The sequence below is a fragment of the Nomia melanderi genome, chromosome 2 (genome assembly GCF_051020985.1).
Source record: "Nomia melanderi isolate GNS246 chromosome 2, iyNomMela1, whole genome shotgun sequence".
Lineage (NCBI taxonomy): Eukaryota > Metazoa > Arthropoda > Insecta > Hymenoptera > Halictidae > Nomia > Nomia melanderi.
In genome coordinates, this window is record NC_135000.1 from 28,520,252 (window position 1) to 28,534,933 (window position 14,682).

Sequence of the window (14,682 nt, forward strand, 5' to 3'; positions counted from 1 at the left end):
TTTCGATTTTTTTGTTTAGCAATTATTGATACATTCGAAATGATTTTGAAGATAGTTTCATTTGAGGAGTATATGTCTGGAGAAACTGAAAATAATCTATTGTTATTTTTAGAGGAATTGCGTGTTAATCGTATTAAATGCTCGGTAGTTCTAGTGTTAACGATTCGAGGTAGATGAAATTAGTCGTTCGTTCAATTTCATTTTAGTTTTTATTAATATTGCGATAGATAGAGACCGAAGCATTTCCTTACGTAAATAAAGAAAATCGACGAATCAACTCGCTGCTCGATTAACAGGACGAAGTATATAATTTCTCCCTTAAACGTCTTGAAAGGTAACGAGTCAAAGATAGCGTCCGCGTTACAGTCACGTCCAATAAATCGTTTGAAAGCCGAGGAACTCGCGCGAGCCGGTCGAACACGATTTTACAAATAAAACTTCGACCCATCGAATTTCGTTTATTTCCACAAGTGCATCGTTCGAAGAGCAATCACGACGAATTGGCCGTTACTCGCGAACGCGCCCGTTATTTCTTTCAATGCCGAAGTTTCCCCGGAAGGATCAGAAGAAGTTGAAATCCAGCGCGCGTCACCTCGGATTACGCGTTTCCAGCGTAAATTTCGTTAAAACGGTTCTTGCCCGAATTTCACGGTTCGATGCGGCGCGTTTGTAATCGCCGAGTATTCGATTCGATGCGTTCGCGATTAACCACTTGACTTACAGCTTCGTATCGATCTCGAGACGAAGATTTCAAAACTAATTCGACGAAGCTGAATATTGATCAATGTTTTAAAATCCAAATTAAATGTAATTTTCTTCTATGAATTGGTAATTCTTGAAATAAACATAGATGACTGTTCGATAACTGTTAACTTCTACTCTGTAATCAATTATGAACACCTCACTAATTTTACACTTTGTTTAAATCAATTGTATACTTTATTTAAACGGAATATGAATAATGTTAAAACAATTTAATCTAACGAATACGGTCTAAATTGCTTTCACGAAGACGTACATTGATATCACCTTCGGCTAGAAATGCATAATAGGTCAATGGGTTAAAACGGTCGGCGTGCATACAATTACCAGCGAGAATAGACAGATTTTCAGTCGATATTTGCGCGAATCGGCGAACAATGGCGAAAGAAAGATTTTTAATTGCCTCGGATACCGGGCGAGGAGAAAGAAAGAAAAGAACGCCGACGATAAATAGGTCAAAACGCTCTTTTTTTTCTGTTCCTCCGGCTCTTTTTTCGTTCGCTTCGCGCGACGACGCAGTGCGTGGAGGAACGGGGGTCAAAGATTCAATAGCTTTTCCACCCCATTGTTTGCGGGGTCCCGATTATTCGAAATACAATTTTTCCAGCGGCGCCGCGGTGCGTTCATTGTCTTCTGGCCGCGACTGAATTATTGATACCGACGAACTGGGAACGGAAACTTTCATTCGGAACGTCATAATTAACATTCAACGGTAATTAATATTCAGCCGCGCGTATCCGCGCGGGCTCATTCATCTTTGAAACGGTCGAGCGCGCCGATTATATCGCGATTTGTTATTGCGATCGATTACCGAATGGGAGAAAAAACGAAAATATTGACAACGCCGGGATTCCCGAAGCTGCATCCTCGCGCGCGCGCGCGCGCGCGAATTAAACTGAAATATTAAAATTAACGGTGCGCTCCTGCGCGAAATAACGTTAACGTACGCAAACGTCGGTCTTTATCAACGGCGACGATTAAACTCCGAATCTTTCCCGCCTGTCCGTTGCGTTTTCATTAACTTTTATGCATTCTCCTGGACTTTCGACGGCGAATTCGCTCTTAGGAACGCGCGCTCTGTCGTTCGCGCGTTCGGAGCAGACTTTATATTTTGAGGAAATTCCCCGGGAATCTTTCTCGCAAGAAACGCTCCCGGAATGTTCCTCCGATGTGTTATACTTTTATTAAAACGAGTACAGCGTCTGCCGGAAGTTTTATTTACCGGCACGCTGAAGTGCGCTCGAAAGTTCCGAGCGGCGGTATCCGCGACGGAGGAAAATTAGCGTGAGTAAAGGGAACTCTAAATAAATTGGAAACAAACAAGCGAACGAGAAGGAAACTTCATCGAGATCCGCATCACTCGGCGAGACACTTAACGACCTTTCCGTTACTATTAACCACTTAACGAAGGATCAAACGGGTACACTTACTCCGACGATCCTTCATTATCTTAATCACTCCGGAACCACAAGCGAATCACCTATTCTTAACCACCGATCCGATCTACTCCTTTCACTAATCCTCCACTCTACGATTCCGAACAACGAAGAACCTGTAACACTTCCAACGATTCTCCGTTGATCAACGATCAAACCGAGTCAACTCTTTCGCCACCTACGCTGAACGATCGCAATTAATCGAACACTATACAGTACTCGTTCCGATCAGAATTGAAGTCAGAATAATTCTTCACTCGTCGATTCTTCGATGAACGCAGCGAACAGCGTTCCCACTCAAGCTAATTTTCCGCACGTTGAGTATCACTTACGGTCCAGCGAGTTCCACGAGAACAAACGCGTCTTCCGCCGAGATGGCAGCGAGCGTTTCGACAATGCGCTGCCCAACGGGATTCGCGAGGTAACAGCGCTCCGTTCGTTGCCCACAGCTCTATCGCGAGGACGAGCCGGAATGCTCGGAGCTGTGCCAGTGCGGCGAGGGCGAAGTTCTGATCTGCAACACGATCTGCGTGAACTCGTTGCCCTGCAAGACGGACTTTGCCTTCTACAATCACGAGGCACCGGCGTATCAGGCGCATCGCGGACCCTGCCTTTGCTACAGCGGTCGTTTCATATGCATGCGGCCTTCACCCGGTGAATATAACCCCTTTCATGCCTCGCCTTCTGACGATCCGCGATCCCCGACGATAGCTGGACAACTAAACGAGAGACTCTTACAATTTCAGCGGGATAATTTCTGATTCGCTTAGACTTCACGTTAATTTTTTGGATTTCTTAAGCAACTCACCAGGAATTTTGAACTGGAGAATTAAGGTTGCACGTGATAGTATTCATTATTTTATGTATTGACTTCAGAGACGTGGGATGAACTAATTTTTTTGGAATTTTCTGTTCGTTTGGCTTTAAGGATTGTTCTATATCGAGTGTAAGACTTCGTAAGTTAATGAGAAAATTATTTGTTATGCTGTATAGCGGATATGAAGGTATCTAAGATAACTTTTTTAACGAACGTCACAGCAGAATTCTAATTGAAAATTTTTCGATGCTAACTTCATTCGATCTATAGTATTTTTCTATTAAAATTTAGATTTCAAGATGATTGCACTTTGAGATAAAATATCAGTTACTCGTACTACGCGAACCGAGAGTTCCTTACGTTCGATCGAGAAAATTAGCTGTCGCGGTGCGTTGATGAAAATTTGATACGATAGATCAAAGACGCGCCACGTGTACGCTGCCGCGAACGTTCAACCGGAGGATTTGTAATTTCGTTTACGAGGGAGCGACGCTGATCGAGGCTTCGTCGTAATCTGTGTCGACTTGTCCCCGCAGATGCTTACTCCATACCGCACGGGGTTTTCATGTTCCTGGGATACAGCGAGCAGGACGAGAGCTTATTGCGGCCGCATAACAATGTCACAGTCCTGGACGCGGTGTCGTCCCTCGATAGCTTCATGCGAGAGGAAGTTAACAACCAGGTAAGAGAATCTGTCACCGTAATTACCGAACTACGAAGAAATAACTTGTCCCTCGTTCCGAGACGATTCCCTTAATTTCCGTCGTCCGTAATGGAGTCCACGTTACTCGACAAACGTCGGATGACTCTCGGAGAAATAATTTCAACCCTCTGTTATCGTGCCAGCTGACATCATTAGGGAATTGAAACGCGCATTAATAACCGGGATAACTTTTCCCGAAAGAAGACAACCGGAGCAGCGAGAACTGCACGATGTCGGCCAGTGAAATCTGAAAATTTCTCATCTTGTTTTATTCCGGCAAGGAATGGAAAGACTTTCCGCCGCGAAGTTTAGCCCTTTATTACTTAAAGTTCCCGGGCTGACAGTAATTTAGAATCAACCAACTTTTCGCAGATAAAAACCGGAGAAAAAAAAGACGCCGCCCCCCTTTTTCGATTAAAACTGTCCAGACTCCCTTATCTCGCCGGGCAACTACAGCGGAACTCCTCGTATCCGTTTACAGAATGTTCCAGCGAATTGTTCTGCGAAACGATTCCTAGTCACAACAATCCTGTTCAAACTATACTGTCAACGGCGTCACTGAATTCTTACGCTTCTCTAATAGAATTCCACCAGTTATTATACAATCATTCTAACTTCCCCAATATATGAAAGATTTCAGTTCACTGAACACTCTGTACTGCCGACATTAACCCCTTGCCGTACAATGACGAGTGAGACTCGCGATGAAGATTTCGGGATTAGTTTAACACGATTTACGGACATTTATTCTATACTCTATTCTGTTGTTCCTAGAGAACGTTCGTTTACATAAATCGCGGAAATTGTAGCTTGAGAACCAGAGTATTGCAATGCGTGTTCGCATAATTGCACGAATCGAGATCGACTTAAACTATTACTAAATAATGTTTAAAAAATCAATATCCGTCAGATTGACGGGTTCCGTAAACTTAGTGTTAATAAACATGAATACAGTTCAAAGCGCGTGGATCAAAGCAAACAGTTATTGTTCTAATCAATATATTATCTTGAAAGAAAATTTGTACATACAACGCAGTGGACAATTTCTTCGCGTTTCTTCTGAACTGCAGGTAGAAACATTTTGCACGAGCTTAGCAGAAGTGAATAATACGGCAAGGGGTTAAATTCGTTTTCCAACTCCCAGGTCGCTAGTATCTATAAACCTCTACGTCCCGCACGTCTATCTCCTTTAATTCGGATACGAGAGGTTCCCGTAATCCCGAACCGTCGAAACCAGACTACGAGCTCCGCGGCAGTTTATAGTACATCATCCTACGACGCTAATCAATTCGGAACGATCCGCGGGACGCCACGGTCCCGGCAGTAGTAAAATAGGGTAACTGGTGCCCAAGTGATCCGGCAACGTCCGATAATTAGAATATTCACGGTGTCAGCGCCTCCGCGTCCTCCGGTGGCCGTCGATCGGGGCACGGGTCGGCCGGCGGACCGCTCCCGCGGGCGCCGGGAGGAAAATCTCTCGGGGAACGCCATAAATCGGCATATAAAACCGGACGGGACAGGCGAAACTTAATAATGCCCGGAAGAGTAGGGTTCCAGGGATTGGGGATAGCGTCGGACGACGCCGAGACATGCACGGTTCCCGTTCTCTTTTTATTCTTGCAGACGGTGTGCACGCTGTTCCTGTACAACGCGACCCGAGAAAACGTGATTGCAGTGGCGCGTCTCGGGACTGACAATCCGCCCCTAAATAGCAGCCAGGCTCAAAGTCTCCAGCACCTCCTGCGCGTCAAGGTGAGCAAATTGCAAATAGCTACTTTCTTACTGCCGTCCCTAAATTCGCATCAATTCTGATCTTATTTTCCGGGCAACTGCTCTCCTGCCGCCACCCCTGCCGCCCTTATTGCCCGCGTACCCTGTTTAGACACTCGGCTGATACGTAACGCGTTATTAACCCTTTGAAGATAGTTGGGAGTATACGAAACCTTTCGCAGATTCTGATAAATTAAATACTGAATGCTTAAATCATTTGCTGCCAAGCCTATGTTATATGAGGCTATTCCCATTGCCATTTATGTTTTGAGTGTTAAAAATGCGTTATTAACCCTTTGAAGATTGTTGGAAGTATACGAAACCTTTCGCAGATTCTGATAAATTAAATACTGAATGCTTAACCCGTTCGCTGCCAAGCCTATGTTATATGAGGCTATTCCCATTGGTATTTATGTTTTGAGTGGTATTGTTTACCAAAGTTCTGTTATTTCTAGGTAAAAGCATGTATATTATCGTACATAATCATCTGTTCTGTTGTCAAATCATTTGTTCATAACTTGCTATTCCAAACATGGAAGTGTGACCTCGACGAAATGCCGACACTCATCCACAAAGGATTAAGTTAGCTGGACTTGGGTCAGCGTCGGTAGCTGTTTTCCTCTGGTACAATTTTTTTTATCGAATCTTAAAGTTTTCATCCCCTATGATGGACTTTGGCTGTCTTAGAGGATATTAGAATCGATGCATGTGGCATCGGAGGGTGTATCAGCGATTTTTAATGAAGTTCTTGGGACGCATTGAGGTGAAGGGGTGAAGCGGCCGCTGAGGATTTCAGAATATCTGGTAAAATGTCTTTTAATCGACTGAGAGTAATTATTACATTTGTGCAAGGATTACTACAGTTCTTGCAGCTTCCAAAAGTATACTGCATCTTTTATAATTAGAAGACACAACAGAAGTAATATAATAACTATACTTTGAACTCTGTAAGCTCCAATATTGCACCAGTTGTAATATTAAATATTTTTATGAATCTTAAAGAAACTACCCTAAAGTTATTAGATTCTCCACTCATCCAAATTTTGTACTAAAAAGGAAAATACAAGATCGAAATGTTATAGCATTTCTAACTTTCGCTAGGAATACTATAAAAATTAGTTGCAGTTGCTGATAGATTACAGAACAACCTGGAGTGCTAAGGGTTAACACCCTTATCAAGCTATACACTAATTTCCAAGCATTTCAAAGTAACGATCCCCAAATTTCCAACACCGTCGAACGCTAGTCACTCTGAAAGCTCTGCTCTAAATTACTCGAAGATCAAGCTCCCAAAATTTCGGAATCGCCGGGAAACGAAAGGAGAAAGGGAGCTCGCGTGTGCATCGCCGATTCCCCTAGCATCGAAAGGGCTGCGTGTTTACGCGAGCGCGTGCGTGCCACGCGCAGGAAGTGCGTGCAGCATATCCCCGCCGCGATAACAAACTTTACGGAACTTTTCATTCCCCCCCCTCTCTTTCTTCCGTTCGAGGGGCGAAACGAGTCGGACCGCGGCCGATCCCCCCGGCCGCGGAATTATCGCGATTAATTAACCCGCCGCGGCACGCTGAATTTCTCCCGAATTTAGAATTCCCCCCGTTCCGGCCCTTCTATCGGGCCCGGCGATCCCCGCGGTCACGGAAAAATCGCGACGGAAGAGAACACGGAGTTCCATTTACTTACTTCGAACCGTGATTAACCCCGCCGCGTTCCTTCGACGGTGATTTATGACGGCCGAGTGCTCGAACGCCGGCTAAACTTGCCCCGATCTTGCTAACTACCAGCGGGTCCCTTTACGACCGGTTTCCATGCGACAGCTAATGTACTATCGATTCATATTTTCGGATGATGCAGGAAGTCGCGCGAGCCGCGACTTAACGCGCCCGTTCTCGACGCTCGCTGCCGTTTCCAGCGTATTTTATTGCCGACGTGTGATCGGAATTTCGAGAGGAACGAAAGAGACACTGAGCCATACTATTTCTGAATTATTACTTCACAAGCGAAATGATAGATGGATCTTTCAACGATTCGCAGATATTTCTAACTTCCGCGTATCGGAACAAATCGCTAGACTATGAATCTTCATGCATTTCTAAAGACTTTAGTTCAATATTGAATGCAATAAAAAGAAATACTCCATATAACGTTTCCTAGGAGGAACCACTCTACTGTGGCGGCCGAAAAGCTGCCTTTCAACACGTTTTTTCTTTTTCACGTCTACCGTTGTAACTGTTCCTCCGCGAGTCTGCTTCGTACAATCACACATTTGGCGACCAGACCCGCGGGCCTGTGGGATTTCCAAAGGTTTTCCAGGCCTCGCTCGGAACTGCTCAGTTCGACGGGCAGGCCCTTGCCTGGAAACTTTCCACTCTTTATCACACATCTCTTTACTTGCCGTTTCACCGTTATCCTTCTTCTCTCTTTCGAATCTTTTCTCTTCTCGATCTTCTCCTACTTTTCCATCATTCTTTCTTTCTTCGTGCTAGTACATATTTTCCGACGAGAGTTTAGCGACTCTCATTCTGCGTGCGTTGCGACGTCCTCACGCATCTCCGCGACACCGACGTCAATGAACAGTGTCGAGGAAAATATTTCTATAATTCATTCTGTTCGCCTTCACCACTTCCTCCCTAATTATATTCCTAAAACGAATCTACATAAAAAGCCACAGTCCCGTTATTCCAGTTTCCCGAGCCGACGTAGAATTCAGGAGGTTATTAAAAAATCCGAACGGCTCCTTCGCCTTCGGTCGGATGCCGGAGAAATTTCGCGCGATCGATAAATTGTTTAGCAAATGAAAGAGAGGCGGGCGGCCGGAAATCGTAAATAAACCCGTCGAATCGAATAACGATGCGGGGAGATAACGTTGCCGGGCCGATCGAAAAATATGTACCCGGTTGTACGTGTACGCCTGTGAAAAATTGATAAACGCGCGCGGTTTATACGCGCGCGTATGTATATATACGAAGGGAACGAAGGGATAGATAGAGAGGAAAAAAAAAATGCCGGCCGAATATTAAGCGACCGAGCCGGCGCGCGCTGAATTTCCGTCATCGAAAATCCGTCTAATCCGTTCTACCGCATGAAACCCGGGGGCAGAGGGATCGGAGCGGCCGGTGTTCCCCGCGTTCTGAACAAAAGCCGATCGGCCGGCCGAAATAACACGCAATTACTCGCGTCCCCCGCCCCAAAACTCGCGGGGAACCCGCGCGCGCGCGGATTCCCGCTGGAAAATGATTTATGTAAAACCACCCCCTATATTTTCGTCCATGAATTCTATTAATACATTGCACGCCGGTTAAATATCGGCTGAAATCTGGAATGCTGGCCCCGTTTGTTCGCCTGTGGAGATTTATAAGAAAATATTAGGAATACACGGTTTTGTGGAATAGTATTGTAGTATCTAGAATTATTTAGCGTAGGTTAAAGTATTGTAGAATGAATGGTTCGTCGTGCGTGCGTAAGGGCGACCAGGTCGTATTGCGACGGACCGGCGCCGGGATGTTTGGAAAATAGTGTGACTGCGTTTAGAAAATCTCGAGTGGCTGAAAGAATGCGAGAAAGAGTGTCTGGAACCGAGCGACTGGACCGTGAGAAAAGCGTGTACGCGACTGCGTGAATTTTGACTATGAACGAAAGATGCGAGTGAGAAGGGTGCAAGGGTGAGAAAGACAGAGCGAATGGGGGTGTGTTAAAAGCGAGTGGGAATGCGTGCGAGAAGGACATTTTTGGTGAGAGACAGCGGAGAACATTTTTGTGCGTGATAGAGAGTCGTGTGTTGGCCTTCGTGGTATTAAGTTGTATTTTTACGTGTTGTCCACGTTGTTTCTTTATCTCAGTAAATACACATATATTGTTTCCTAATTCTCTTTTTACTGAAGATCCACCTTTTCAGTATCTATAATAATAGTAGCTCCACTATAAACTTGGGGGCTCATCCGGGACCACTATAGTATATTTCCGTTGAATATTCATTGCACGCGTTTTAACCGTTTTAGAAAGATCGTTGTTACACTGTAAGTGCCAAGCTGAAGGTCGTAGAATCGCATTAACCTTTGCACTCGAAAGGTGACTCTTATTCAGTTGACTTGATACAGCAAATGAAGTTGAATATTCAGTATTTTAAATTAAAATTATAGTTTGCAATGTGAAATATTTAAATAGCTTTGTTGCTTAATTTATCTGTGAGTTATCGTTAAATTAGTTTCAATGTCGTCTATATTTCATCAGAGAATGTCCGAATATTTCTACTGAGAAACTTCCGAATGCAAAGAGTTAAGTTTATTTGTTTTCATTCTATTTATTTTTATTGCCTTAGGAATGGGAAAATGATATTTAGAATTCTTATATGTAAAAATGGAGCTTTATTCAGTTTCTGGAGGGAGACGAAATTTGTGAAGACCCGAATGCTTAAGTTAAAGATCTGATGAAATCGAAATTCTTAGTTTATAAATAAACAGCAAGTGGAACATGGGAATTTTAATAAGTTGAAGATAGTAACGACGTTGTGACATTTTTGTCGACGTTTCTCTAAATACGTGCGATCTTCCGTTTATTAACGATTGTTATTGAAAACCGTGACGTATCGGTTGTCGCTCGTTGGCAATCTTTGCGCCGAATTTTTAATCTCCGGCCTGGATACTTCGGCATGTTCGTTAATCAACGAGACCGGGACGTTAAATTACGGAAAATATCAGTCGCGCGTAAATCCCGGCCGGTCGGTCCTGCACAAACAAATCAGATCTTATCGGCGATCGTAATGTCCGGGTTCCATTAATTGAATTGGTATTATTATTTCGCGACGTATTAATTCCCGCACAATGGCTACCGTAACATCGATATTTCAGCTGATACGCGTTACTTAACGGGCCGGGCCTTTGTAATATACTGGTGAACATAATTAGAGAGACGCTGGTATAAATCATTCTATGCGTGGAGCCTATTAGATGACGTCGTTCGCCGAGAATCTTTGATCATGTGATTGAACGATAGACAACAATTGACGCAAATGAAATTCTAAATACCGAAAATAAAAATACTTAACCAATTCAAGACTATTACATCACTCTCCCAATGTCACAAATATCTTCAAAGTTTCACAATACACTATTCCGAAAATTTCATGATTACTATACTATTCCAGCAATTTCCTGATTACTATATTTTCATACCGTTGTAATTGCTACATAATTTTCAAAATTTCACGGTCATCGAACCGTTAAACGTGCTATTTCCTATTCAATTAACCAATTAGCGTACACCCAATTTGCAGCCATTCTACATTTAATTTTCAATAATATGCCGATCGTATCCGGAGCACCGGGCATGTTTCGCCGCGGAGAATTATTCGAATTTTCGACGGTCAGTTTGTTCATCATCGATATCCGGCCAGATCGTTTTCGAAATTCCACGGCGTTTACGTCCGCTCGCATCCTTCGTCCCTTCAGCTCTCGCCGTGCGAACGTTCGCGGCCGGGCTCGGCCGCGTCTCGCACACACGTGTCCGTATCGAACGGTATCGATGCAACGCACCCACCGTACACCCAGCGCCGAGCATTTTGCGTAGGTCATACGAGCTCCCGCGGCGGTTTCCAATTTGCGATTAAGCGCCGGCCGATTTGCAATTTGATGGAGGGACCTCGGATTTGAATTGGCGCGCTGCGCCCCGTCGCCCCGCGCTGCAGTTGTCCTTTTGCCGCCATTTTTTCTCTTGCGTCTCTTTCCAGCTATCTCTCCCGTTGTTGGGAAGCTCGAAGTTGAAAAAGCAGGCGAATCTGGTTCTAGTAATGGTATATTGCAAGATGGTAGCTTAGATTTATATTGTCAGTTGATAGAAATTGAGAGATAATCGTCGAATCGATAAATTTAACCGTTTGCACCTGCTTTGACGCAGAAAACTTATAAAATTTTCAATTCAATACTAAACCTTGTTTAATGGATCAACACATAAAACATCGAAGTAAAATAGTTTTGTCCCTTAATTTCTAGAAGACAATCAATTGTGTTAGTTGCGAAAAATATCGTTAGTATTCAGTCAGAAGGTAATGAATATTTTTCATGAAAAATATTGTCGAGTGTAAAGGGTTAAACATCTAGCTCATTTAACAGGTAAATTATTTCCTGTAAACTTCCTTCTGCGAGAAACTTTCGAATTATTTTCAATACGAGAAACTTTCGTTGGATTCGTTCGTGATACGTTAACAATGCAAATGACTCGAAGTTTACTGTCATAACATGATCTTCAATTTAAATAACAACTTCGAACTTCACCGCGATAATCACTGCAATGAATGAACTTCACAACACACGAAGTCTCAAACATTTATTCCTTCGATCATCCAACAAGCAATACACGAAATCACAAGCAATCAGAGACAAACATCGTTAATCTCGTTAATTAAACGCCGCCGCCATCGGAATCACTGGCGTCGTTTAAAGAAACAATCGGCCGTCTTCTCAATTTCCGCGAGCTAACTGGCCGCGGGCTCGGTGGCCGGCGCCGGGGAAACCGGAAATTGGAGGAGCAAATTTTTGGCCAGCTCCGGGGAGTCGATTTCCGTGGCGGGTGGCGGCCGGCTAGGGTAACGGTGGACCATTTCTTTCGGGCTCGTAATTGGATGGACCGATCGCAAAGGGACTGAAACGAATTCCAATTGAATTCACTGTGTACATACATGTACATATCTATATATCTATTTAGACATATACATATATATGTGTATACAGATATGTGTAGAAATATATAGAAATGTATAGAGATATATAGAAATATATAAAAATATATGGGAATATATAGAAATATATAGAAATATAGAGAAATATAGAGAAATATATAGACATGTATAGACATATGTAGACATATATAGAAATATATAGAAATACATAGAAATATAGAGAAATATAGAGAAATATAGAGAAATATAGAGAAATATAGAGAGATATAGTGAAATATAGAGAAATATAGAGAGATATAGAGAAATATAGAGAAATATAGAGATATATAGAGATATATAGAAATATAGAGAAATATAGAGAAATATAAAGAAATATAAAGAAATATAGAGATATAGAGAAATATAGAGAAATATAGAGAAATATATAGACATGTATAGACATATATAAAAATATATAAAAATATATATATATATATATATAGACATATATCTATAGATATACATTATATATTATATGTGCATAAATATCGACTTGATCGATCCCTATCATTGAAATCCGTGTCCCTGGATATCGCGTTATTATTCGGCTCACGGTTCCCGAACGCAATGGCACGCACTTGACGGATTTTTTCTGGGGTCGAGTGGCGGAAATGGTCGAGCGAGCTTCTCGGGCCGATTGAACCCGATCCAGAAACCATTTTCGAATTTCATCGAGCCTCCGCTGCTCCCTCTGATACGCGAGCATTCGGTGAAGCAGAACGCGAGCAAATGTTTGCGCGTTCGATTAACGATATCTGCTTTCGAAAGTAATCATTTTGCCGCGGCACTGTTAGTTGCATCGATCTTCGCTGGCTATTAAACGAAAATCGAGGGGAGGAACGTATAAAAATGGTAGTAACATTCAGCGAATTCCTCCGGAGTACCGATAGGATTTATCGATCCACCGGCAACACGAATCTACGCGTGTTTCGATTGAAAAACGAAGTGATTTCTATAATTCGCCGTTCGACCTATCGCCATTTCTATAAATGTTCCAATTCGAACGGGAAAAATTCGTTCGTGCAGCTTGTCATTTCGGCGATAGTTGCCCCGGCGATTCGATTCGACGGAAACTGATTCATATAGTTTCGCGTTTCGCTAATTGTCATGTTTACCGATATTTCAATTTGCGGAAGGAAACTCTTTTACATGGCTCTCCCTTTTCCGATCGTTGTTCCCATGTCTCGATTCGAGAGAAAAATTGCTGACTCGCGTAATTTGTCATTTCGCTGATTGCCATTTACCGCAATAGTTCCAATTCATGCTTCATTTGAAAAATTCTCTCGTTTCACACTCTAACACCCTACCATCGTCGCGTACCTATACTTCGTATCCGGCGCGATGGAAATTCAATTACGAAGTTGACGATACTCTCCCCGAAATCCGTTCGCGTCTCGCGGAGACGATCTGTTGCATTGAATGAATCACTCCCACCGTGCCGAGATCTCGCCGGTGAGACAAAAGCCCGTCGCGAGCGCGCCGAGGCTCGCAGCCGTCGACTCGAAGAAAAGTGGCCGACAAATATAATTGCCGTCGTTGAAACGGCGCGCGAGGTGGCAACCGTCGCGAAAGGATCAAGGATGCTCGCGATTCCTGGCGGCGGCGGCGGTCGGCGCCGCTTTGACTGCGAGCGGAGTGGCTTTTATTTGAGATCTTAATTAAGGAGAGCCGTGGCTGGCAGCCGGCCAACCGGCCGCGATTAAAAACGGCAGGGGGGGAAGAGAGATGGAAGAAGACGCGGAGGCGGAAAGGAAAGGTTGCAACCGGATATCGCTGCAGGCGATTTTTGATGTTTTTTCCGTAAGCGGGTCGGTACGTGCCGCGAATTTCCTTGGCCCGATCCACTTTTCCCCGGCGAAATTGTTCGGGAGGCCGCGCAAAAACCGTCGGACGCACCAATCACGAGGCGACCCCGGGAACAGTCCGACCGAAACTTTTTGCCGCGCCTCTGATGGCCAGTTTCCAAGTTTTTACACGGCCCTGAGCCGACTACCTCGATGAGATTTCCCACCGCGAGGAGATTCTCTCGCGATTTTCGGCCCCGACGTCTCCATCGATCCTGGCCGGCGCGTTTCTTTCGAATTTCCCGCGGCTACGATTGTGCCAAATGTGTTGCCGAGTGTCCGGGGAAGCTTGAGAAACGGCGGAAAGGTAGCTTTAAGGATGGAGAGGCAGGCAGCGGTGTCAAGAGTGTAACGATTTTTTTCTAACGAGAAACGTGTTCGCCCGAGGAATGTTTTCGGTGCTCGCGTGTTCCGGCGAATTTCCCATTGATTTTCGCGGAACAATGAATATTGTAACTGTTCAAATATTTTTGGAGGGCAGCCGTGTTCCGCGTTGATGCAACGTGTCGGGTTACCAATTTGATGGAGGGATTTTCGAAGCAGCGCGCAATAAACTGAAATATGAAGAATACGCGACTGAATTTTTCCATAGTTTTCAATTTTTGCGCTGCCCGGATTCGCGGATTCCTTGATTCCGCGAA

The 14,682-nt window shown here is 44.0% G+C and overlaps 1 protein-coding gene across 3 annotated transcripts in view; it reads left to right on the forward strand.

Annotated features, from left to right (window-relative positions):
• The window catches only part of Gfrl (Glial cell line-derived neurotrophic family receptor-like), a 440,074-nt gene that overhangs the window by 372,725 nt on the left and 52,667 nt on the right, over nucleotides 1-14,682 (forward strand). For all 3 annotated transcript variants that reach the window (XM_076374200.1, XM_076374198.1, XM_076374199.1), the window contains 3 exons: nucleotides 2,648-2,852; nucleotides 3,552-3,697; nucleotides 5,342-5,470. In XM_076374200.1, coding sequence (XP_076230315.1) covers nucleotides 2,648-2,852; nucleotides 3,552-3,697; nucleotides 5,342-5,470 — 480 coding nt within the window. The remainder of the gene's footprint in view (nucleotides 1-2,647; nucleotides 2,853-3,551; nucleotides 3,698-5,341; nucleotides 5,471-14,682) is intronic.